This window comes from Lissotriton vulgaris, chromosome 2_2 (genome assembly GCF_964263255.1).
Source record: "Lissotriton vulgaris chromosome 2_2, aLisVul1.2, whole genome shotgun sequence".
Classification (NCBI taxonomy): Eukaryota; Metazoa; Chordata; class Amphibia; order Caudata; family Salamandridae; genus Lissotriton; species Lissotriton vulgaris.
This window is the reverse complement of record NC_141688.1, coordinates 323,833,689-323,860,425: the sequence shown is the minus strand read 5'-3', so window position 1 is coordinate 323,860,425 and position 26,737 is coordinate 323,833,689. Positions and strand designations below refer to the sequence as shown.

Genomic DNA, 26,737 nt, shown 5'->3' with positions numbered 1-26,737 from the left:
AAAGCAACTTAAAACCTGGATATTTGACAAATAATCCTCCTCCCCTCCCTAAGCGCCTGAGACCCTCTGGGTATGTAGTGCGCTATATAAATTCTTTGACTTGACTTGACTTGACTTGTTTGGAGTTCCTAAAAAAGCTCTCTAGGAGATACATTCAGGCTAGAGAGGAGCAGAGTACTTCTGTACACATTTCCGCCCCTCCTTCCCATAGTTCTGTAGAAGGTGAGGAACAACCGTACCCAAGTCATTCTAGAGTTTTAGAATTAGGCCAGGAGAGTGTGGTACTCAAACCTTCTGAATATGACAGTCTGTCCTTCTGTCAGGCACCCAGCCTCTGGTGCCATGGGCGTAGCTTGAGTAGCAGCCACTGCCTGCATTGAATCTACCACCTGAGGTTGTGGACGTGATCCTCTTTGCCAGGCATTCCTTCAAAAAGGTAGTTTACGTTGGGTGTTTGTACAAATTTGTGGTCTGGTGTGGACTTAACAACACAGACCCCTTATAAGTCAAAACGTCAGATGTTTTGTTGGTGGTTGAGCACTATTAAAGGTTATTTGTCTGCCCTTTCGGCCAGTTTGTGTTTGCTGAACCAACCGTCTTTTGTTTAAATCGTCTTTAATGCGTTTTTTTAAAGGTTTGATTCACATGTTCCCTCCCAAACCATTTGTGACTCCACACTGGGAGGTTAGCTTGGCTCTGACACTCCTCATGTTCACCCCCCTTCGAACCAGTTCACCGATGTTTGTTGCCTCTCCTGCCTCTCAAGACTGTCCTCGTTACGATCACTTCATTTGAGTGGACTTCAGGCCCTTTCTGTGCAACTGCCCGACATCTCTGGTTTTCCAGCACCGACTGGTGCTGAGGACTCGGACGGCCTTCTTGCCAAAAGTTGTGACTCCTTTTCACATTGAACCATCCATCATTCTTGCAGTATTCTTTATCCCACCTTACCCCTCGGAAGAGGATGAGAGACTTAATCGGCTAGATCCCCAAATGGACTTTGAGGTTCTGCATCGTTTGCACCAAAACGGTCTCTGGTGGGGTCTGAGAGCCCATTCCAACCGGGCTGCCACACTATGTTGGCCTGTCCTGGACATCTGTCAGACCGCGACGTGGACGTCGGTGCACACGTTTACAAAGTACTACTGCCTTGCCAGCCAGGTCTGACAGTAAGGGCATTTTCCCCAATCTGTCCTGCAGTACTTTTTAGTTTGAGCCCACTCCACAGACTGTCCATCTTTGGGAGGTATGGTTTGGTATCTGTTCTAAAGGTGAGAAATCGCTACTTAAAACTATCCATCCATTAGAAAAACAACTTTTTTACCTTAGTGAATTCGCTTTCTTGTCGATATTCTCTGTAACACCGGATTCCCTACTACACTCCCACTGCCCCATTTTTTGGAGTAGTCTCTTTTTTTGCCATCTAAAGACGACCCAAATTGGAGGTCTACACACTGGTACCGACAATTGTTTTGTGTGTCTGAGAGCGCAGACAGTCAAGCAAGGAACGGACACTGGCACACCGGGCTGGTGCTAATTTTCAGCTCCACACGCTTTCTGCCGTGGCAGAAGGAATATAGTGCGTAGCTGCACGATGCCCCATAACCGCGCGTGGAAGCACCGCTGAGAAAATATACGAATCCCGTCTGGCGCCTTGGGATATTCTAAAAGTCAGGAATCGGCGATTAGATTCAGCATCCACCATAAAGAAATGTTACCCAAGGTAAGTGTTTGTTTCTTGCTTTCTTTGCTGATGTTCTCTTTTCTCTATGCTTGCCTATTTTTTCCGTGTGTATTCACAGTTTGCTTGTAAGTCTCTTGCACTTTTGTTGGACTAGTAATGCATGCATTACTGCCTTTGCTGTGTTTTCATTGTTCATATTTTGATCTTGCAGAATTGTCTTTCCTTATGTTCCTCTTATGCATTTCTTTACCTTCCATTTTAATGCATAGCCTTCCTACTGTTACTATTGTTATCACGTGTAGTGCATTGGTCTATTTCCGTTTTGTGTGGATACTTTTCACTGCATCCTTGTCTGCACCACTGTGCTCATAATTGGTGTATCCGCTGTCTTACTCGTTCATTTACAAGTGACTCCTTTGCACTCAGTGTGTTGTTACCTCTTGTTTAGTTGTTGGATATATTCTCTCCTGCTCAGTTTGCACGCTCTGCTATGTTTGTGTTCATGCTTGCTGGGATGCAAGGTAGGTTTCCCGATCTCATGCTTAGTGAGGAGAGATGCAGATGAGGGTGGGTAGGAGACATCTGTGTGAACTGTCCAGTGGTGGGTGACTGAGGGAGTTCATTGATATTATTGTTGCAGTCGTCACTTGTCTCTGCGGCTGAAGCTAAGGTGTGCGGGTCCTCTCGGAATTAATAGCATAGCGCTACTTCAAATATGTGCTTCGCCTCTTTGTTCGTAACACTCTGGTGGTTTGTGCTATTTCTGCAGCCCTGTAGTGGTGTGTGATTAACTTCTCACTGTGTAAAGCTGCAGTAGTGGTATGATGACCATCAATCACGCTGTGATTCCTCTAGTGGTTGGGAAATGCCCTGAGACTGTGGTGGTGTTTCACCTCTACTAGGACAATGTTTTTGCTTGGTAGTGGATTTTTTTGATGGAATATGTTCTTTCCACTGTCATGCACCTCTGATTAATGAACAAAGAAGACAATTCATAAACCTAATCAATAAGCTGTTTTAAGGACAATACATTTTCCAAAGCCGTATATATTCTTTTCTTAGATACTCCTCAGTTAAGGAAACTGCTTCTGCTGTGTCTCGTGAACCTCGTGCTTATGTTGCTGTAAAGGTTATGTCTGTCTTATTGTATGGACCACCCAGTAGAAGCGTGAAATGGTTTTGATGATCACATACTCACTGGAAGAGTAAACCCTCTTCACCTACCACACGAGGATCGTTTTGTGATAAAATTTAAATTTTGTGCCGAGTATCTTGTAATTGACCTCTTGTTTAGAGAACATTTCTTCAACCTAGTAGAAAAGATGTCAAACTAGTACTCCCCTCCACCAAACCTGGAGGTTGTGTGGTGTGTTGTGCTTGGGACAGGCGGGCCAGAGCAAAGGAGAATACTTTCACCTTCGCTTTCACATTAACTTCAGCACTGAACTTGCAGGGGTGATTGGCCCAGGGGGTGGTACTTGTCACTGGAATGCCAAGAAAGGAGAACTTCTTCTGGACTTGTAGTGCTTTGTATGAGGTGCCAAGCATCGAGGAAGTTTCACCCCGCCTAAGCCACAGGAAGATCCGACACAGATGAAGCAAATGTTATGTTAAATTTATTTCTATAGCGTGCAAATCACCTGGGGGCATCTCGGCGCTACCCTTGAAATTTTAACCTAAGACTAGAGTCCGAGAGTAATTTTGGAGGTATTGAGGGCCTCTTCCTTTGAGCGCATTGTATGTGAGAGAGCATATCTTAAAAAATGATCTCTTTCTCACTGAAATCCAATGAAGCTCTTGCAGTAGAGGATCCGAAGCAGAGCCCGCTGGGCGACTCAGTACCATCCTGGCCGCGGTATTCTGAATCGCCTGCAGTTTGCTTAGCAGGGCCTCTTCCACTTCTGCCAACAAGGCATTGCCGTAGTCCAAGCGGCTGATGACCATAGCTTGGACCAGGGTTCTGCGATGGTTTGTGGGCATAAAGGGAAGGATTTTGCTAAGCAAACACAGGCTGTAATAGCAGGAGCTAGTAGTGGCGGCAGTGTGATCTTTCATAGATAGAGACTGGTCTAGTTTTAAACGTAGATTTTTAACACACTTTGTTGGAAGAGGCGCTTCTCCCAGTTGGGAAGGCCACCAGTCATCAGACCAGTTAGCTGTGGCTTTTCCCATTAGCATTACCTCAGCTTTGCCGGGATTCAGCTCGAGATCTCAAGCATTCCTCTGGCAAACCGTACTTTCCCTGCTTCTATATCCGGCCAACAGAGAACATAAGCTGAGTATCATTAGCATACGAGATGATCTCAAAACCTAGCTACTATTCTTGCTAACGGAGCCATATCAATGTTAAATAAGGTCGGGCTTAGGCAGGAGCCCTGAGTGACTCCTCTGTCTAAGCTGATTGATTCTGACCAGTAAGGTTCCAGCTTGGTTGTTTGTGTCCTGCCAGACATAAAGTTCCGCAGCCATTTCAGGGCTGTTCCCTGAATGCCACAGGAGTCTAGTCTCTCTGCGAGCACTTCATGTGAGACGGTATCAAATGCCGCAGAGAGATCTATTAGTATCAGCATTACCGATCCCCCTCATTTATCTCTTGCCTAAGCTAATCTGTTACTGCTAAAATAGCAGTCTTGGTACTGTAACCCGGCCGAAAGCCGGATTGTGATGGATCAAGAATTTTGTTTAGCTCCAGATATTGACTTAGTTGACTATTCATTATGCTTTCCAGCAACTTACCCAGTAGGGGTAGTAGAGAAATCGGGCGAAAGTTGCCAAGTTCTTGTGGATCTGCCATCGGTTTATTCAGTATGGGCCGCACGAATGCTTTCTTCCATGTTCTTGGAATAATCCGACTGTATAGATGAATTCTACAATTTAAGAATAGCTGGCGCACAGTTGATGGCTAAGAGAGCCATCGTCTTAGGAGGACAGAGATAAGTAGGTGAGCCAGATTTTGATGAGGAAAGTGCCTTAGAAACTTCCTCCAGTGTAATTAGTTCAAACCTGTCTAGAGTACTTCCTGCCATTTTTCCAAGATCCTCTTGTCTGATAATGATATCAGGGTATTGAGCAATTTTCGATGGAAAGTTAGCGTATATTTTGATGATCTTTTCTTGAAAGTAACTCGCTATCTGATTGCAGAAATCTTGAGTTTCCATGGGGGATTGTCTGCAGGCTTGAGGAGACACAAACTATTTTACTATATTAAAAAGGGCCTTTGGGCATTAGTGGCACGTTCAATTTGGTTGGTAATAAATTGACGTCTTGCTAATTTTAAGTTCAGATGATTTTTTGTACTGCAATCTATCGTGTTACTCTTTACTGACGCGCCTGACTCTCTCCAGTCTCTTACATTTGGATTTTTCAATCCTTAAATCCTTGGTATACCAAGGGACTGATGGTCGGCGTTGGATAGAGGCATGATTTTTATTGGGGATCACTGCGTCCAAAGCAGTGACAAACGCATTGTTAAAGACCTCCAGCGTCATATCATTTTCCATATTCTTTTTTCTCATTTCTGATTGAAAAGTCTCATCAAAGGCTTCAACCGAAAGATTGCGCCAGGGCCGGTGCATTATTTGTTTCTTTCCTGAACTTAAAGCCAACCTCTTGGGGCAAGGCAGTTTAATGGCAAACCTAATCATAGAGTGGTCTGACCATGTAAGAGGCTCTGGGAGGTTGCAAGTTAGATGGTCGATGTTAGAAAAGATTAGATCCGACACATGACCAGCAAGATGAGTTGAGCAACTCACTCTTTGGGTGAGTCCAATCATATCAAGTGTGGACATGGGTTTATTAACCTCATGGTTCATCAAATCTTGGTCACTCGGTTGGTGCTTTGGCCAAGCTCAGTTTTAGAACACCACATTGTCTGGATTCAGGCCCAACCACAATACAGAAACAGCACTCCATGCGCCGCAGGCTACATCCGGATGACCAAGGATGCAGCAGTCCTCATTCTCCAGGCCCTCTCTGCAGCATCTGACACGGTCTCACTACCCTCCCTTATCAGGCACCTGCATGAGATTGGAATCCAAGGAGCCGCTTTTCGCAGGATCTGCTCCTTCCTAACGAATAGAACACGAGCTGGACACATCAGAACCGCCTCCTCGTCTCTTCTTGAATTCTGCAACAAGCTGAAGACCTGGTTTTTCAATGAATGTCCCTGCTATTGGAAGAGCTAGGTGCACACACTCTAGCAACAGCAAGGCGCACACACTCTAGCAACAGCAAGGCGCACACGCTCTAGCAACAGCAAGGCGCACACACTCTAGCAACAGCAAGGCCCACACACTCTAGCAACAGCAAGGCGCACACACTCTAGCAACAGCAAGGCGCACACACTCTAGCAACAGCAAGGCGCACACACTCTAGCAACAGCAAGGCGCACACACATTGAGTAACGATGCAGTTTAAAATACACATAACACATAAAGTTAACACTATTAAGACAACAGAACATGTTATTGAATAATGAGGTTGTAGTATTGGACGTTGCCAGTGGAACTAAATAAAGCAGCAAAGCCCTAGTTTTGATGCAGTCAGTCATGTTTTTAGGTTATACATTTTAGCAGATACAGTCTCTACAGTGAATGTAGTGGAGTTAAGTCCTGCATTGCTAGCTTCTTGCTCTAAGGCTGCTTCTACAAGCAAAACTTGCTTCTATACTTTGTTACCTTCTTTCAGGAAACGTTCTTGAAGTTTAGACACAAATGTATTTATTTATTTACGAGCTTATATAGCGCTGGAATCGACTCCAGTCAGAAAGAAGTCTTTGTTCGCACAACTGTGCTTTGCCACTATTTTTGTAGTCAACACATAGTTTTTTGTATGATCAAAGATTTATTGCACAGGTTAGTGGGGTTTCCACTTAGGAATGGGCCCATTGTTTGGCTAAATCCACACTTACTTTTCTGCCCAGACCTGGAAGTGCTCCCTGTAATTCTTGGACCGTCACAGTGGCTGCTCCAAGACGTTACCTGTTCAGCATTTCATGGGCACAGCTGCAGAACATCTTGAAACTGGTGTCCGAGTTCTTACTGTCGACTTTAGACGTAACGATCTTCCTCTTCTTTTGCGGAGTATCTGGATCCTTGAAATTATCCCTCCCTTGCCTAGAGTTCTTCATGACAAAAAGAATAAACGAGTCTCAGGTCGCTGCAACGCCATCTCAATTCCGGGGTTGGTACCGTGGCAGATTCCTTCGTGGCTGCCATCTTGGAAGCCTCAGTGTCTGGGCTGCTCCCATAGTCGTCCAGCCAATCAGGCATGCAAACCCTTTGGTGCTCAAGGACTCTTCAAGCGTTGCTAGGGTTTCACACACCAACCTCTGTGGTCCTGGCCCCCATTTTGACCTGCTACAAGAAACTGGTATCTTTCATACACTTAAAGTTAACTTTGAAAACTCTATGAAACTTTTCAGTGGGCTTCCTCATTTCTCAACAGAATATTATTTAAAGTATTTAATTGTATGAAACCCAGAAATGCTAGAAATTGCTGGTGCAGGCAGGACGTTGCTGCTGTGGTCCCCTCCGCTGTATTCCACGGTACATAACTTACTCTAGTTATACCTTTTGGTCCATGCTCCTGGTGAAAGGTCTCACTGGGGACTCTGAAGCTCCAGCGTCTGTTCTCAGTAGGTCTCAAAGGCTTGTCCTGGAGTAAATCAAAATGTTGGTCTTTTGTAACCTTTCAGCAAGAACTTCTCTCCTGGTCTGGACTGCCTTTTACCTGTCCTGATTAATATATCTGTTCCAGCGTGAGACTGCTTCTGTGGGATGTATCTGGAGCTCAATCAAACAGTCAGTATTTGTTAAGCGCGACTCTCACCCCTGAGGGTCTTGGGGCTGCAGGTCCGGCGGGCGCTGAGGTTCAGTCGAAGAGCCAGGTCTTGGGTCCTTCCTGAGTTCGGTCAGCGACGGTGATAGCCTGAGCTGGAGAGGCAGGGAGCTCTAGGTTTTGGGATATGTACTGCCTCTTCCGTTAAATGAATTAATGGGGTAATTGTGCAGGCTTGTGCTGTGTGTGGCTACACTGGGAAGTCTCATAGTGCCTTGATGCTTGCTGTATGTGTCTGCTCTGGAAACCATTGGGCGTCTGTTGAGGTGTTTGACTGCACTCGGTATGTACGACCCTGTCAGGTCAATGGGACTGCATGTGGCTGATGTTCTGATCAGGTTGTTCTCAAGCTGTCTGAATGCTCTCCTGAAATGAGTCTGCCCAGAGTCTACTCTCAGGATGCAACAGAACTGCTGCCGGCATGGGACAGCTGTCTGGTCTCATGATGGAGCACACATGGCAGTTACATCACTAACCTGTGACTCCTTCTGCCCATGTTCTACAGGTAAGGAGCGCTCCACACTGTGGGACCAAGTGCAGTTCTGGGAGGACGCCTTCCTGGATGCCGTCATGTTGGAACGTGAAGGAATGGGCATGGACCAAGGGCCCCAGGAGATGATAGACCGGTGAGTGATGCTCCTCGATGGTAAGATCTTCGCATACAATTCCACAAAATGCAGTTTGTAAGCTGCTCTAGTGATACTGTGAGATTATATTTAGTTTAGCTTATGCTGTGATCTTTCCCCCTCTACCTTCGTTTGACCTTTCTTTTGTGGCTCTGTTCCTTCTATTTGACTGCACGCTGTAACTTGTGTTTAGCTCGGTCTCATCAATGGCTGTGCTTTGTACTCATTCTGGCATGTTTTGAGCTGTGCACTGCTCTCTGTAGGTTTTGTTCTCCTGTATGTCCTCTCTATACCTTTCGTTAAGCTGTGCTCCGTTCTCCTTGTAGCTCGTGTGACCTCAACTCTTTTCCATCGTTGATGAGCACTTGTTGTCTTTAGCTTCAGTAGTTCTTGCTTCTGTGTTTCCTGTGGTCACGCTGCTGGTCCCTTTTTAGGTCTCGGCTAAAAGACGCGCGTAAGCGCGTCTCCGCCGAGATCTTATGTCACCGAGCGTGCTTCCCAGGAGACAGTCCTGGCCGCGCGCATTTCCTGTTGAGGCGATTGCCGCGGGCCGCGCGCTCAGCCACTGTCTCCTGAGAAGCTGCAAACACGCCTGCGCATACACGCATACACACACGCATGCACACAGACACACACATCCCCACCAATACGGGAGCCGCCCGCTCGCCCCCACCCTGCCCCCCCGCCGACAGATGCGCACCTTTTAAAAACTCTCCAGCAACGGGCCCCTTATGCCGTTACTACTCCGGTGATCAACCATTTTTCAGCGCTCCCCACTCTTCACATCGCTGATGTTAGTCAATTGCCCACTATCCCGGCACTCTCGCCCCCCCTTCGCATGCCTCCCAGTGCCTCGTCCGCTCTCTCCTTTGCCCACGATACTGCACCCACCCCTCCCCCACCTCGCCTCACACTCTACGCCGCACCTCTTCTGACAATTCCCCCAGCGCCCACGCACGCACATACATAGACACACACCCCCGGACACACACACACACACATACACGCGCGCACAAGCACACACACACGTGCACCAAGGCCCCCCATCGCACACATACATATACACACACAAGCGCACCCCCCCCCCCCCCTACAAGTAAGGGCACTTACCGCCACTCCGGAGATCTGCAGCCTCAACCACTGCTCCTCGGGCCAGACACTCGTGGGTGCGGGCTTCGCGCACAAGGCGGAAGTCCCGCCCCCACCATAGCTTTCGTTTTCAGGAGTGCGCGCGCCGTAGCAACAATGGTAAGACTTTCATTCTCAGTCAGCCCATCATAGGAGGGTCACGCAGAAGGGGGCGTGCTTTGTGCTTCCTCCACAGCCCCGCAGAGGAAATAAACACGGGGCCAGCCGCGTAGCTGGGGGGGGGGCGGGCTCATCGTCTCGTCATTTAATGGTACAAGTATCTTATTCAGGACTCGTCCAGCTTGTTAGTCTGTACCGGGGGACCTCACTTGGGTTTCATCATGGGGAAAGGTTAAGTAACTGCGTATCAGGAGCAGATCGTTCGCGTGATGACTGGCAGACCGTGTAAGTGCACAACGTACACCTATCTAGCAGGATGGACCAGCCGCCGCCCCACAGAAGATGCCGGTGGTTAGGAGTGTTTATAGCAGCCACTGTGGCGTATTAATTATCTGAGGTATGGTCCCCTTGGTTGGGCTGTTCCAGCAGAATCAGGCAGTCCCAGAAGTTATCCCCATGCTAAGAGCCGATAGTGTAGCAGGTGCCCAGCATCCGGCGGAACCACCCTCTGTGTTTTGTAAATGACTGTGATTCACAATGGTTTGGCCTTGGCAGTAGTTGGGCATTGGGTACTTTACTGGTCCGGAGCTTGCCCCCGGCATAGGGGCGGTGATCACTAGTTCCAAGTCTCAAGGCTGCGAGATCGTCGAGGCTCCAGCCCCAGTGTAGCACTGATTCCCAACTCTCACAATGTTGGCTCAGTCCCGAGGTTTTTTGTAATAAGTGGGGTGGGACACCAAAGCCACCCGTCCCCAGTTGGCGGTGCTTGTTAATGTGGAGCACTTTGTCTAATACTGCCTGTGTCCGCCTTGGTTTTATCTCGCCTGGAAAGCGCCTTGCAAGAGGTCTGCCCGGTCCCTGAACCCGTGTGGGCCTCCAGTTCAGTGGGCGGCAGCCGGGTCGCACTGCTGCCCAGGGTAAAGGGTGGGTTGATCGGGGAGGGGTGAATGCGATTCCTTACCCCTATTACGGTGGCTGCTTTGTCTTGGTGGTGCAGGGTTCGCCACGCCGCTCCGAAGTCAGGTGGGAAGGAGAGGGGGCACCTGATGACGGGAGCCAGGCAGGTCTTCGTCCCTCCTGGAGCCGCCGGCTTTGTTTGTGGACCACCTCAGATCAGTGGCCTCCGGGTAAGGTATATAGGGAGCGGCGGGATCAATTGGAGACCACTCCTGCGAGCAGCTTGTCCTATTTCCTCCCGTGGATCTACACTTGGGCGAGGTGTGTATTCTAGTGCGCCTACTTCCACCGTGTCTCGCTTTGGCCTTACCTCGGAGAGCGCCGTGATTAGGAGAGGAGGCGAGGGCAAAAGCATACAATCTGCATATCATTCAGTGCGGCATGCGCTCCGCAGGTACTGCAATGATGGTAGCCTCGTCTGCAACAGAAAATATGCAGATATTTAGGGGCTTTTGTCGCGACTCTGGTGGAGCTCCTGTCTTAAGGCGCCATCTTCATCGGCGCCAAGCCATGACCCCCCTCGGTGGTGTTTCTTGTTTTAAAATACTTTTTTTCCTTCCTCGAGTGTTAACTGTTCTGACCGAATCTGGGATCTAGTGTCATTTTTCTTAAAGCATTTGCCGAGTCTTTGATGAGGCACTGTGTCACATCTCATTTGGGCTATTTCTTTTGGCCTACACTGGAATCCAGGACGCAACTTGCTGCTTGGTTTTAGGTCTTTTTAGAAAAGGGGGTGGTGATGAACAGAGTGTCTGAATTAAGCAGACCACTCTTACCCAGTCCAAAGATCAGGGCTTGATCCATCACCGTTATTTATCTCACTGCCCCATCCCAGCTCAGAACCTGGCTATATGCAAATCAGTCTGTCCCTGGCCCAGTGCATCATGGGAACAGGGCAGACTAAACTACCAAGCCAATTCTTCACCAGAAAGGAGACAAGCTACCGGGGACCGGTTTCTGGCATTTCAGCCGTCTTCGGCCCGGCTTGCTTGAATCCTGATGGAGCAGTGAGAAAGGGTGCTGTGTATTGGCAATGTTAATGACAATGCCATTTATTTGTGATTTAAAGAAAAAAAAATGTCATGAGCAATGCCAATAGCTCTACCATTAATGATGCCAAGACCATTGCATTGCAAATGCTTGTTATATCATATGTTAAGCTGTGCATCATATGCATTTCTAATGTGAACCGCTTCTGTGCTCTCCCTTTAACTCCAGTTTATCCTAGCTCTGTTCTTTATTAATCTTGTGTTCGACTTTGTGTGTCACCTCTGTAGGTTGTGTGTAGAGACGCTCTGTGCTGCTGTAGCTTGTGTTGTGCACTGTGCTCTTCTCTCTAGCTTTTGTTGATCTGTGTCCTCTCTCTCTGAAGTGCTCATTGCATTACTTTATCTTTGTGCAGTAAGTATAGCTGTGCTCTGTTCATCTCTGTAGCCCGTTGTTGATCTATGATCTGTTCCACACGTAGCTTGTTTTTGGAGCTCTTCTTTGCCTCCCCTATACCTTGTGCACAGCTGTGTTCTTCTCTGTGTAACTTGTGTTGAGCTATGTTCTGTCCTTGTTCATATTGTTCTTTCTCGTATCTAGTTCAACAATGTACTATGCCTTCTTGATTTTTTTGTGCTGTGCTCTGCATTTTCTTTAGTTTGTGTTGAACTTTACTCTTCATCCTTGTGCTTTGCTCTGTTGCTCGCTTTGTGCTGTGCTCTGTTCACTGGTAACTTGTGTTGAGCTGTTTTCTTATTCTGTAGTTGGTTTTGAGCTAGGCTCTCTCCTTCTGTAGTTTGTGTTGAATGTTCTGTCTGATAGTTAGTTGTGAGCTATGCCTTAATCTGTAGAAGTTGTCTCAACCATGCATACCACAGCTCTTCACCGTTAATTGTATTATGCTTTACAAGATCTGTGTCTGGTAGTTTGTCTTGAGTTGTGCCTTACTCTGGGGAGGTTGTCGGAGCCACTTATGCCACAGATATTCACTGGTGCTACCTTCCTTGATTTATGCTTTACTACATCTGCATCTACAAGTTTGTCTTGAGCTGTGATTTACTCTGTAGACTTTGTCAGAGCTAAGCATGCCACATATCTTCCCCGGTGCTACCTTCCTTGTGTAATGCTTTATAAGATCTGTATCAAGAATCATGTTCTTGTCTCTTACAGATATTTCTCACTTGGGGATCATGATCGAAAACGACTGGAGGATGACGAAGATAGACTTTTGGCTACACTACTGCACAATATGGTTGCTTACATGCTCATGGTGAAGGTCAGTCACAGTACAGAGGGTCACTGCCATCAGCCTGCCGCCTCCCTTGCCCTTGTTTGCTCCTCTACTTCATTACGCTATAAAAATGAAATGCTGCATAAAAAGCAATTTGTGCAGCCCTCAAAGTGCAGACTGCAAACTTCAACAGGGTGAGACAGATGTGGCTCAAGCGAGCACATCTTTAAACTTTTTTTTTTACTTTGTCAAGATGTCATCATTGTGCTGGTCTATGTGTTTAAATGAGATGTGTGCTTTTAAGAAGGATAAATTCAATATAAATTCCTACTGTATAAAACTCTATCCATCTAGTGCTTTCGTCCAGAATAGTTGAGGGGTTTTGAAAAAGCGGGACTATTGACGCAATTAATCTGTATGACTGGACTGTTCTAATATCACCATGAAGGGGATTCCTCCTTGATATGACTCCCCTTTCTGCTTTTCTTTTCCTTGGTATTGATTGAACAAGCTGATGCTCTCACTAGTTTTTTTGTCAGACACAAATTTAACCTCCAGTGTGTCCAAGAGACATTTTTCCTGTTTCACGGTTGGTAACATATGTCCATAGTCACCAACGTGTAATACAAAGGCTTGGCTTGTTTGCCCTCCAGCCTTAAGAGGGGGGATATTATTGATGTACACCTCGCTTGCATCAATTGTGGGGGTATTCGCTCCGGTTCCATTTGCATCACTTGCCTTTAGCTCTTTCAGCAGTTGGTAAGCCCGAATAAGGGCCACTATCTGACAAAAGACCTGCCCACTGTGAAGGAACCAAAAACATAAGTTTAGTCTGGTTTCTCCACAGTCACTACTTTAACACATCCGTTCTAGTTTGTTTTTCTCTCTGCGGAGCAAGGATTTCAAATGCTACAGTACTCCTATTTGTTTTTTAAATGTATTGATGTAATTTTTAAGCCTGATTGCTGTGTTTCATATCTTTTGGGGACACTTTGCAAGCACCTTCTTGTGATAGTAAAATATCATCCTTTTCAAGTCCTTGTGTCACCATTGTTTGAAAGGCATGTCCATGAAATACGACCATGGAGTCTTTTTCATATAACAGACCATAATAAAGGGAGGCTGTCCCATTTGTCAATACATTTTATTTAGGTGGAAGGTGTTAGGCTAAATTGGTGTATGCCTGTGGGTTTTGGTCACCATTGCAGAATTTACTATCTGGCTTGGCAGAAGGTCCTTGATGCAGATCTTGCATACCCTAGGACCGCTCTGGTACTCACTGAGTGCAGGAGCCATCGCCATGGCAGCACTGGCCGTTGTTGAGGTGCTCGAGGCAGATCTTGCATACCCTCAGCCCTGTCTGGTACTCACTGAGTGCAGGAGCCATCACCATGGCAGCACTGGCCGTTGTTGAGGTGCTCGAGGCAGATCTTGCATACCCTAGGACCGCTCTGGTACTCACTGAGTGCAGGAGCCATCGCCATGGCAGCACTGGCCGTTGTTGAGGTGCTCGAGGCAGATCTTGCATACCCTAGGACCGCTCTAGTACTCACTGAGTGCAGGAGCCATCGCCATGGCAGCACTGGCCGTTGTTGAGGTGCTCGAGGCAGATCTTGCATACCCTAGGACCGCTCGGGTACTCACTGAGTGCAGGAGCCATCGCCATGGCAGCACTGGCCGTTGTTGAGGTGCTCAAGGCAGATCTTGCATGCCCTCAGCCCTGTCTGTTACTCACTGAGTGCAGGAGCCATCACTATGGCAGCACTGGTTGTTGCTGAGGTGCTCGAGGCAGATCTTGCATCCCCCAGGACCTCCATGGTACTCACTGAGTGCAAGGGCCATCGCCATGGCAGCACTGGCCGTTGTTGAGGTGCTCGAGGCAGATTTTGCATACCCTAGGACCGCTCTGGTACTCACTGAGTGCAGGAGCCATCGCCATGGCAGCACTGGCCGTTGTTGAGGTGCTCGAGGCAGATCTTGCATACCGTCAGCCCTGTCTGTTACTCACTGAGTGCAGGAGCCATCACTATGGCAGCACTGGTTGTTGCTGAGGTGCTCGAGGCAGATCTTGCATCCCCCAGGACCTCCATGGTACTCACTGAGTGTACAAGCGGAGTGGTGTGGCTCACTGGTTAGAGGCGGCAGACCCGAGAGCAGAGAACGGCCTGGGACCAGGGTTCGATTCCCGACGCGGCAGGGTCTTGGACCAGTATCAGCGGACTTGATAATTCTCGCCTCGGTGCCTACTCTAATCAGGGATCACACTCGGCAACTCTGGGCATTAAGCTTGCCTCATCTCCACAACGGCCCCTCACAAACGCCGGGGATGCCTGGTTTCACCTTGGAGACTCCCAGGTTTCACAGGGAAAGCCAGGACGGGTTCCCCAGCGGTCTATAGCGCTACGGTGCGGGTAGCAATGCGCTTTACAAGACACACAATTCAAGCCATCGCCATGGCAGCACTGTGAAAACTCTGCGGTCTCCGATGGACCGAGCTGTGCAGCCATGGGCCGAGTGTACGACGAGTCGCCAGGCCTTCCTGGTTTGCTGCGGATATCTGCGCCACAGATTCAGGAAGCAGATCCAGTGCTTTCTAACTGCTTCTCTGAGGTCCCACATGGTCTGTCTGAGTATGGAGCATTGTGCAGCAGACTGGATGGCAAGGCTAGCCATCTTGTGCATCTGCCAAGGTGCTCTAGTCACCCCCTCCCCTGCCTCAACCTGATTTTTCAGAATCTTGTTGAAGACTTCATGATAAACAACCAACTATAAGTAGCATAATCCCTTTTCAACTATTTTCACTCTTAGACAGTGTTCTGTTGAAAAGACAACAAAATGAAACGCACAATTATCAACCTTCTAGAAACCATGGCTTCATATCAATGTATAAACGTGAAATAATCAACTTCAGTGATTAAATACCAACAAATATATACATGTAAGCTTGATTATCATTTTTGTAGGAACAGAACAATATGAAAAGAATGTGCACTTGATTTAATCCTATGTATTCACTGTTTGATTAATCAGTTACCACATATTCACTGAAGGGGAATTCAAGCCCTGTAAGGGAAAACGCATAATATATACGACATCGAAGCTATTGTCGGTGCCACCACCACCACTGGTGATGCCCTTTAATGGCACTGACGTTGTATTGTTTGAAATGTCCAGTGCCATGGGCTGATTCAGCTCTTTTCCTCTACGTGATGAGAGATATTAGGGCATGTTTTGGTCCTCTCCCTTTGAAGCTCCACTCAGGGTACTGCGGACAGGTCCTCCACCAGCACTGTGCATCCGTTTGGTTCACTAGGAACACCTTCCCCACTGGCCAATTCCATTCCAGACCCTTACCAGTAGGCCTTTCACCGGCGCCATTGCCAACACCAGTACTACTCCCTCCATCGGCGTCGGCGCCTCTCAAGGAACAGTCGGCACCAGCTAAGCAGAGGCGACTCTGTGGTCCAGAAGAGGCCCCGTGAGTGTTCTGGCGGAGGCCTTCTCATGCTAGCGCCACTGTCACCCCACTCATGTTCTATTTGGATCTGACTCTGATCCCTTACGGGGGCCAGAAGGGGTTCAACATGGCGCAGATGATGGCAGTGATTAATCCTTGGAATTGCAAAATGCCATTGGACTTGGCAGCTTGTCGTACATGGACATCGACTGCCTTTTGGGAACACCGCTTGTTGAAGTGACCTCCTTTGCTTTTTTTGCTTTAGGAAGGCGGCTAATGCATTATAAATACCTCTTTCTTCTGTAAAATGAAAATCCAACATTCTCACAGTGGTCCTACCACATGTGTCCTCCTCAGCAGAAACAATATTGCCTTTTAATGAGGCACTAACGGAGCCAGCAAGGGATACGCAGGAAAAGCCCACATTAGCCCCAGTAATGAATCTCAGCTTGGCCAAGAGATACGGACTGGGTCAAGGTGATCCACTGGTCTTGACAGTGCACCTTTCCCCAGAAAGTCTAGTGGTGTAGGCCTCATTCTGTTGTAAACAAATCCAGGGAGTTTTTTTGGTTCACTCTCGAGACAGGGAGTCCAAAACGTTAGGCCATGGGCAGAAAGATCTCAGCAAGTTGCCTTGTAGATGAGGGCTCTCCAGTGGGTCCTCTGCAGTCAGCTGTTCCAGCTCTGGAAATATGTGGCAGACTCCATCCTGACCTCCCATGACACTACAATGAACCTGACTTGGTGGTGGGTGGAGGATCACCTGTCCAAAGACTTGTCCTTCTACCTTCTGCAAGCCATGGGGTCTGGTGCAGCCACCCTCGGTGGGGGTGCTCACATGGATGTTCTGGAGATCAGAGACATCTGACCTCCAGAGGAGCAAGTATTTCACATCAACATGTCAAGTTGAGAGCAATTCGACTGGCCCTCAAGGCCTCTTCCCTTCTCTTTGTGGTCATCGTATCCAGGCCCAGAAAAAGACTGTGATGTGGTACATCAATAAACGCGGCGTCTCACCTTCACAGTTGAAGTATTGAAGCTTTAAGCTTGGATGCATCAGCATGAGATCTGGATAGTTACGAACCGTTTGGCCACGTAGGACACCAGGCTGGCAGCTTGAGGCAGCGTCATCTTGCCGATCACGAGTAACATTTGCATTCAAAGGTGGCACAAAATATTTTGGGCCTGTGGTGCAAACCTCAGGTGGATCTCTTTGCCACTCAAAACTCTGTTTGCGTATTTGCTGCAGGAAACCTTGGGAGATCCATTTCCATTGCTTTAGAACTTTACACTTCATTATGTGTTCCTCCCCATTCCCTTTATTCCTCGGCTTGTAAGGTAGATTCACCAGGACCAGGTTAAGCCATTTTTATTGCCCCTGTTGGCTGAAAAGGATGTAATAGACTGACTATCTGAGCTTCTCCCTGTTTACCCCGCTTTGGGTTCCTGTAAGGGCTGACAGCCTCTTCTAGTCTGAGGTTAGATTCTGCAACTCACCCTCCTGAGCCCCACCATGCTGCATGAAGATCGGACTGGTACACCTTGGCTCCTTCCAGCTACCACTAGAGGTGGTGAACGTGATCCTTTCGGCTAGACATTCCTCCGGTAGTGCCCTGGAAGGTGAGATAGATCTGTTGCGTGGTGTGCAAAGCATGATATGGGCTCTTTGAAGGCTTACCTTTCTGAGGTTCTGCTCGTCGCCCCGTTGATGGCTCAGTAGGGCTGTGCGGTGATCATTGTCAGTGGTTACATTGCAGCCTTGTAGGCATTTCGCTACCCTCCAGACCAACCATCGCTATTCAAATCTCCAATCATGATTAGATTCACTAATATGTTTCCACCTACCCCATTTGAATGAATGAATGAGATGTTAATCTTGCGTTTACTTTTTTTGATGGGTTCTCCTTTTGAGGCTTTCCATACTTGTCACTTGAGAAGAAGCACATAAGTGAGTTGCAAGCACTGAGTATCCGCCTACCCGACACCTGCTTCTTTCTGAACAAGTTAGTTCCCAAGGCTAAAGCGTCCTTCCATCCCAGGGTGAGGCACATTTTCCATATGGGATAATTCCCTCCCCTTCCATCCTTTTACCCTCCACCCCATCCCACCAAGGAGAACGAGGGGCCACTACGCCTTCCGGACCCCAGAAGGTCAGACAGGTTTTATATTGACCTCACCAAGGAGATCCAGTCTGACGACCAGCTTTTTGTGGGGTATACTGGCAGCACAAAAGGCAAGGTGGTCCAAAAGAGAGCATCTCTCTAACAGGAAAGTATAACAAAACACCTCAAAGTTTGCTGAAGCGTAACTAGAGACAAATGTGTATGCTGAATATTGTGCAGACATTCAATGTTCTCTGTTCATTTAGTGCTCTCTGTCCTCAATCCAGTCTGCTGAGAAAGGATCCAATGTTCCAACTATAGATGTTAAAGAAGGAAAAACAGACTCAATGCAGAACAAAGCTTGTTTTACCTGGTCGTATGGCTCAAAGAGGAAAAGGTAGCTCCTCTGGGCACAATCTTCAATAGCAGTGCTTTTATACACAAACAACATTGGATAAATGCTGAAAAGCGATGGGACTTACTTTTCCTCACAGAGACTTGGCTGGACTCGGATTCCATGCCAGAAATTATCGAGGCCATTCCAGAGGGTTACTGCCTTCAAAGATTAGACAGACCTAGAGGGAGAGGTGGGGGTATCGCCATAGTGGCGAAACAGGAATACCAATGCCAGCTTGAACGTACCACTATTGAAGGCAGTGAAGCGGGTGCCTTTTCCATTTCACTGAATGGCAAGTCCACCTTAAAAGGCTTCCTGATCTACCGCCCACCGGGCTCCCCCACAGCTTTCATTGAGAAATTAGTGGAAGCTGTTACTGAAGCCGCCCTGAGCACTGATAGGTATCTAGTCTTAGGTGATTTGAACCTACATCTGGATACTCTATCAGATAAGACAGCTATCGATCTCTGTCTCACAATGGCTAATTTACAATTTGAGCAGAAGGTGCAGCATCCTACCCATAACTTGGGTCATCTTCTTGACCCAATCTTTGCTAATTGGAGTCAAGTGGAAGCATGCACACCGGTCCCCATTCCATGGACAGACCACCATCTTGTCCCCTTTACCATAGGGAATCAAGAACCTGCTCCGATTGACCCTCCAGCTGATAAACACCCTAGGCGGAGATGGGCAGCATTCTCCCAACCCGCATTCAATTTGGCTCTAACGGCCAAAGGTCATCCTGGCGGAATAGGTGTGGCAGACATCAACTCCAACCTAGACCAACGCATTACAGAGGCCTTGGATCTGGTTGCTCCACTTGGTGCGGCCAAATTGGGGGGCCGAGCAAAGAGATCTGCTCTCTGGTTTAATGCTGATATGCGGGTGGCAAAAACAGCGTGTAAAAGGGCTGAAAGGCAATGGAGAGTAGCATATTCCATCTCCACTAAAGCAGAGTATACTAACCGTAGGCGTAGTTACCATAAATTACTACGGAAGGGCAAATCGGCGTACTTCTGCACTAGGATTGAAGGAGCTGAGCAGTCCACCAAAGAACTCTTTTTAATCTACAAGTCCATCACCATAGGCAAGTCTGCGGCATGCCCCCCGAAACTCTGCACGGTGGAGGGCTGTGACCGTGTTGCAGAATTTTTCACTAACAAAGTCACTCACCTTTACAATTCCTTTCCTCGGCAGGCAATAAACGCTCCCATATGGGGGAAGGGTGTCAAAAAGACGGGAGTACGAAAGCTTACCTCCTTCCTCACCCCGCCCACAGAAGAGCTAATCCGCATCTGCGGGTCAATTAAATCTGGCTCTCCAAGAGACCCGACGACCCCTAGTCGGCTTAAGGGCAGCTTGCAGGTGCTTGAACCTTATGTTCGCAATCTACTCGATTCCTCTTTTCTGTCCCAGAGTGTCCCCAAGGCTTGGAAGCGGGCAGTTGTACTCCCCCTGCAAAAAAAGGCCAATGTGAATTTCGAGAAATTCGACAATCTCCGCCCCATTTCCCTTCTGCCTTACATGGCCAAAATAGCGGAGAAAATTGCTAATACGCAACTGATGCAGTTCGTGGAGGAGGCATCGCTACTCCACGACTCACAATTTGGCTTCCGTCCCCGTCACTCAACGGAATCTGCACTTCTGGCGGCGGTGGAGGCACTCCGACAGGGTGTGGATGAGGGCCAGACTATGGCTCTGATCCTACTCGACTTAAGTGCAGCATTCGACACTGTAGCACATACCACCTTGCTACAGTGTCTGAGTGAAGGAGGGGTCACAGGTGCGGCGCTTGGTTGGATTAAGTCCTTCCTGTCTGATAGATGCTTCCAAGTCAGGATGGGAGAATGCTATTCGAGGGAGATCGAGTTGGGCCAGGGCGTACCTCAGGGTTCGTCCCTGAGCCCGACTTTATTCAATATCTACGTCTCCCCGTTAGCAGCCATCGCGGAGGGCCACGGTCTCCACCTGGTGTCCTACGCCGACGACACGCAGTTGGTCGTCTCCCTATCTCGTTCCCCCGGCCTTGCGGCGGACATCTTCAGGAACTGCATGCAAGATCTTGCAGCCTGGATGTCCGCACACTGTTTAAAACTGAACGGCAGCAAGACCGAGGTGATCGTGGTGGGGGGCGGGCCTTCTGCGTGGTCGCCTGCGTGGTGGCCACCCTGCCTAGGTGAGGCCCCCACTCCCAGCCTGGAGGCCAAGAATCTTGGCATGTGGCTTGATAAGGACCTTGCCTTTGGCCCGCAGGTTGGCCGTGTGACAGGGGTGTGTTTCGGTGTCTTGAGAACTTTGAGGAAGGTTCTAGATCTGCTTCCCATCTCGGCTCGTAGGACGCTGGTGCACGCCCTGGTCACCTCGCGCCTAGACTATGGTAACCTGCTTTATTTGGGGGCTTCAGGCAAGGTCATGGGGCGCCTTCAGGTGCTCCAAAATGCCGCAGCACGGCTCGTGCTAAGACTCCCGAGAAGGTCTCCCTCTAAACCCGCTCTCCAAGCTCTCCATTGGCTTCCGATGGAGAAGAGAGTTGAGTTTAAGGCCCTCTCAACGTGCCATCGCATTCTGAGCGGCAAAGCCCCTGTGCCACTTCAGAGTTTGGTGTCCCACTATGAGCCTACCCGCAATTTACGGTCCTCTCAGACGGGACTACTTGTGGTGCCCAGAGTTAGGAAGGCGCGGATGGGGGGGAGATCTTTCAGATACCTTGCTCCCAAGTGCTGGAATGTCTTGCCCCCAGACTTGCGTCTTGAGCCATCAGAGGCCCTGTTTAGGAAAAAATTAAAAACTTACCTTTTTAGCAGGTAGCTCCTGGGGGAGGGGGGGATGGCAACTGCTCACTTATCATAGCGCGGGGACACGCCTTCTGGCGTCACCAGGCGCTTTAAAAATGTCCAAATAAATAAATAAATAATAAGCTATCAACGACGTGCAAAGTGGTGGATTATGTCCTGAACTCTGAGCAGTTTACCGTCTAGATACCCACTTTTACTCATCCTCCGAGTCTCCAGCTGCCAGCATTTTCACCGCACATCAGTGTGAAGGATCCTCTTTGACTGTGTGCTCCAATTTCTTCAGGAAAGATTTGATTTTGAAAGATTTGTTCCAGAATGCCATGTTATTATTTCTTCAAAGACTCTGCTTGCCAGCAGTGGCTTAGAAAACACTCAGGGAATTACTTTCCAAGTGATTTGTTAAATGTGGTGAGTGAAAAATTCAGAATATGGTGCAAGACATGGTAATATTTGCCTATGATTTCCATAAATACTCTGAAGGACAGAGGTAGACGTTTGGCATTGGCTGCAGGAGCAGGGGTAGACGTGGATCTTCCAGTCCTGCGCATTCTAAACATTTAAGGAGGGCTTTAGAGTTTCCGTAGGTACCATAAAAGGCTTTCTGAACACACTTGTTGTGCAAAGCCTAGACTCTCTTATCCTGCCTTAAAGGTCCAGGCTACTGCTCACCTGCAAAATGAAAGGCTGAAGCTAAAGAAAAGGTGCAAAAAGACATTGAGGAGTCTTCCTCCTCTCAGAGGGTTCCTTAGAAACCTTCCGCCTCACATTGGTACTCCTAAGGACTCTATTGTAGAAAAAGGCTGCAGGGCATGTTGTTGCCGTTCTTTTGAATGTGGAACTGCTGAATATGGATCATAGCACTCTATTGAAAGAAGGACACCTCAGGCATACCTTTGTCTTTGGAAAATTATTTCATGGCGTTTCTGTATATTAGGGTCTCTCCCAGGGCTTCTCTTCAGCTGCACCACCTCTGTTTCAACTCCTAAATCCGGTTTGTTTATTTATTAGTGCAAGGCAGCCGGCTGGTAATGAGCAGTGCATGCACTTTGTATATATACAGCCTGCTCTCAAGACCCCTGCCTCACCTACATTTGATTTTTCCAAATTTTGTCTTAGATTTATGCCAACCAGTTTGTTAAAAGACTATTGGCCGGGGAACATCCTTTACGACGAAACTTTAACAACGCGGTACTGTTACCACGCTACTTTTACAACGCAAGTCGTTACAACGACTTGCGCTGGGGGGCGCTCCAGGATAGTAATTACTATCCAGCGCCCCCCAACGCAAGTCGTTGTAACGACTTGCGTTGTAAAAGTAGCGTTGTAACGGTACGCGTTGTCAAAGTACGCGTCGTAACGTCATACATCCCTGTTGGCCAACATGAGGATGAAATGTTTTCCCATCCTGTGTCTCTTCGTGCTGCGACAGCAAGGAACGCTTCTAAGCCCCGTTGTGTTATATTTTGTTGTTCCTTGAGACCTGGTCAGGGTGCTCTCTAGCTCCTGTTTTCTTGAGGCCCATGCCATGGTAGATTGTGCCCGGGACTGCACACTGCCTTTTGTTTCTTAATCTGCTGCTTTTTGATCTGTAGTTGTCACCAGTGATCGTGACATAAGGATCGCTGCGTTTATCCCACTTACGTGTGTGGTCTGCTGTTCTACGACACATCAGCCTGTTGCTCAGTCTAGTGTCTGGTATACAGATTAGATTCATATTTTTCTTTTCCCTTACGCCCTCTTCAGCTAGGCTGATAAGGGGACAGATTCACTGGGGGCTGCATTTGTTCTGGCACACTCTTGCAGAATTTCTTTTAAGATGTGCATAGAAGTTGTTCCTATTTGCAGTTTCACTGACTCTAGCTTCTCTTTGAAGCTCAAATCAGTGTTTGGCATTTGCTTTGTTTTCCTGCTCCTGAGTTTTCATGGCCTGATGAAACACTGGAATGAAGAATAAGAAACTTGGCCGTACCCGATTAGTAGCTTTTCAGTAGTGTGACTTCTCATCTGGTTATCCTGTCTCCCAAACCCTCAAAATGTAAGTGAAAATAGCGATGTGGGATTGATAGTCAATGTGTGTGACGTCACGTGATGGGCTTAGATCTTGCTAGAAGTGCATGCACCATCTCATCCGCGCAATGAGAACTTTGGGATTGCTCCTGGTATCCTAATTCACATGTTTGATGGTCATTTCATCCCCTGCTGGTTCTCTCTGGACATTTCTTTTTGCTGTCTTTGCTCAGCGGCTTCTCTTTTCTTCCAGCTGAATAAGAATGACATTCGGAAGAAGGTTCGCCGTCTTATGGGAAAATGTCACATTGGGCTGGTGCAGAGTCAACAGATCAACGAACTGTTGGATAAGGTGGCAGAGCTGGTAAGTTACTAATGAGGAGGGCGGGAGAGGGCAGGAGGTAGCGTGATAGGGACAGGAAGGAGACTCCATTGCTATCACTCCTCTTTCGAGTTTAGACACCGCATGAGGCGCCCGGGCCTACTTGGCACAAGCATCAATAATGCATTCTGCTGATCTCACGAGGTGTGTTCTTTATATCACATGTAATATCTATTCTGAGTCACCCGTCACAGAGGATGAGCATACGGCATGTCTGAAGTGTGAATAAAGCACCCTGCCTTGTTGGTAGAAGCCGTCCAAGCCTCACCGTCCCCTCCAGCTCAAGAGGGGAGCAGTGATGATGCAGATGCCTTAGTCTTGCATTACAATGAACCAAACATGTTTTCCCTACAGAATGGCCATGAACTTTCCATCCGACCGAGTGGCAGTCGACACATAAAGAAGCAGACGTTTGTGGTGCACGCGGGAACAGACACGACCGGGGGCATCCTCTTCATGGAGGTAAGACCAGGCTCTGGATGTGGTGAAACACATGTAAGTTAGGAAGGCAGGGACGATGCTTTGCAAAAGAGCCAGATCTATGCTGTGACCCTCGACATAATTTACATCAAGTCAAGTCAATAATCTTAACTCGGATATACATTATCCATAAAAGTACAAACATGCACATAATCACGTACATAGTCCATCATTATTAATAATAAGATCAACGTTAAAATATTCAAATAAAATATCACTAAATTATCCATGTCTTTGATGTCGATGACAGTGTTAAAGTGACAGTGTGCTAAAGTGCAATGTTTCCCTTAGGAGCAGCTCGCAGTGAACAGGTCACTAAACCTCAGATAGATCACAATTAGCAGCATCAGATAAAGTACAAATGTGCATAGTGCAAAATGCGAGCAATACAAAAACCACTAGACACGCATGGTCCCGCCTAATCCGACAATCATGAATTCATAGAAGAGCGTGAGCGGAGAGCCATTTTCAGAAAGGTGCACACTCGGTATATTATATTGATAAAAAGAACAAAAGATCAGAAAATGTAACGTGGACTGTTTCCCTTGGTTGCCACATGGGCAGGCCAAATTCTCAATATTTAGTTGATAGCCTATAGGGAAGCACAGCAAATACTTTATTGATCCTGATCTAAGACGAAAAAGAAGGCTACGCTCCAAGCGTGTAATATCTTTTAAAAGGTAACTGATGGGTAAACACGAAGGAGGTCCGCCGTCACCTGTCATTAAAATGTACTGTTTCACGGATACTTTGGCTGATTCCTGAGCGTATCTTGCATCCCCATAGTGTTTATATAAAATGTTGCAAATGTTCTTTCCGTCAATTCCCATTAATTGATCGGGGTTATTAAAAATATGCTCAATAATAACTACAATCAAATTCGCCCGTACTTGGGCCAGCCAGGGGATTTCGCTGCCCTTATCACACTTTAGGCAATCGACCAGAATTTCCCTAGTCAGTGGCTGCTGGGTTTTTCCACACCTTTAGCCAAAACAGGACAGGGTGCGACCTAGTATAGTCCTCCAGGTAAGACATTCTTAGCTCATTATGGCATACAAAGGTGGACGAGGAAATTGGTAGGCCCAAGAGCCTCCTACAGAATCTATTTTCCTCGACCTGAACGCCTTTCAGGTTTATGTGACCCCAGATTTCAGCCCCATAGGTCATGATGGGTACGCATTGTGACCTATAGATTTTAAGTAGGGACAGTACCACCTCAATTCTTTTTGGTTTGGGGAGATTTAATACTGAGTTTATGGCTCTTAGGAATTCAGTCCGTCCATAGGTCAAATGTGGGATCCAGGACCCATTGTCTGAAAATTGTATGCCCAGGTAGGGAAAGGTGTGAGTGCATATCAAAGAATCTTGGCCCAAAGTAATGCTATTAATCGATCGTTTCTTGGGGCCACAACACATTAAAAAAGATTTTTTTAAATTTGTGCAAAGATCCAAACTATTCATAAAATCTGCGAATCCCCTAACTAAAATTCTCAAAGCATTTGGTGTACAGCCCATTAAAACAGCATCATCTGCATACAATCAGGAAGGCAGTTTATTACCAATAATTATGGGGACGTCGGGAGTTTGATTAGACAAAACATTGTGAAGTTCATTAATGTATAAAATAAATAAGAGTGGGGCGAGAACGCACCCTTGCCTGACACCTCTACCGACTGCTATGTCTCTTGACACTGCTCCCTCCATACTTGTCCTTACCCGGGCCGTTAAATCTCTATGCAGATATGCTCAAAAGTACACCAAATCTTTGTCTAGACCATAATCTAGAAGACATTGCCAAAGCCTTGATCTGTTAACAAAATTAAAGGTGGACGAGAGGTCCATAAATGCCAGGTAGAGCGGACTGTGTCGGGCGATGGTATACTTCCCTATTATTAAATTGAGATCCAAACACTGTTCCACAGTACCTAGATGGCTTCGAAACCCCAACTGACATTCATTTAGTATATTTTCGTCTTCGGCCCAAGTCCTGATCTTATTAAGTAAAACTCTCCCCAATATTTTAAGTGTATTGTCAATTAGGGAGATAGGCATATAGCAGCACGGATCAGATCTATTTCCTTTTTAGGTCAAGCCTAGACGTACAAGCAATGCGAAGCATTGCTTGCTGTCTGCTCGACAACTATTGTTGCCCATTTCTGGTAATGTAGACACGAGTTTGACGCGTGCTTTTCCAGTGTCAGTTTTGTCTGCGGGAGCACGCTGCCGGCTGCTTGTAAGCAGACACACACACACACACACATATAGAACCACTCCCTCCACCGCCGCCGTCGCGCACACATACAGACACACCCCCACCCGCCGCCGCACACACACGAGCGCACCCTCCAGCACAATGGCATTTTCCTCGCAGCACTGAGACCGCCTCCCCGGCCGCTTCGTAGCTGTAGCATGACTTTAATTACCGTGTTTGCATCCTTTCACCGAATCGTCTCCTGACCCTTGGATCCCAGGGCCAGCCAGGGTGCTGGCCGAGGCACGCAAGCTTCCTCTCCCCAACACGCGCGCCACCTGCGGCACCTCCTCTC

At 47.6% G+C, this 26,737-nt stretch overlaps 1 protein-coding gene across 2 annotated transcripts in view; it reads left to right on the top strand.

The window, feature by feature from the left end:
• Nucleotides 1-26,737, top strand: part of MADD (MAP kinase activating death domain) — a 956,601-nt gene that overhangs the window by 560,419 nt on the left and 369,445 nt on the right. For both annotated transcript variants that reach the window (XM_086959712.1, XM_086959713.1), the window contains 4 exons: nucleotides 8,028-8,148; nucleotides 12,511-12,616; nucleotides 23,583-23,693; nucleotides 24,066-24,173. In XM_086959712.1, coding sequence (XP_086815838.1) covers nucleotides 8,028-8,148; nucleotides 12,511-12,616; nucleotides 23,583-23,693; nucleotides 24,066-24,173 — 446 coding nt within the window. The remainder of the gene's footprint in view (nucleotides 1-8,027; nucleotides 8,149-12,510; nucleotides 12,617-23,582; nucleotides 23,694-24,065; nucleotides 24,174-26,737) is intronic.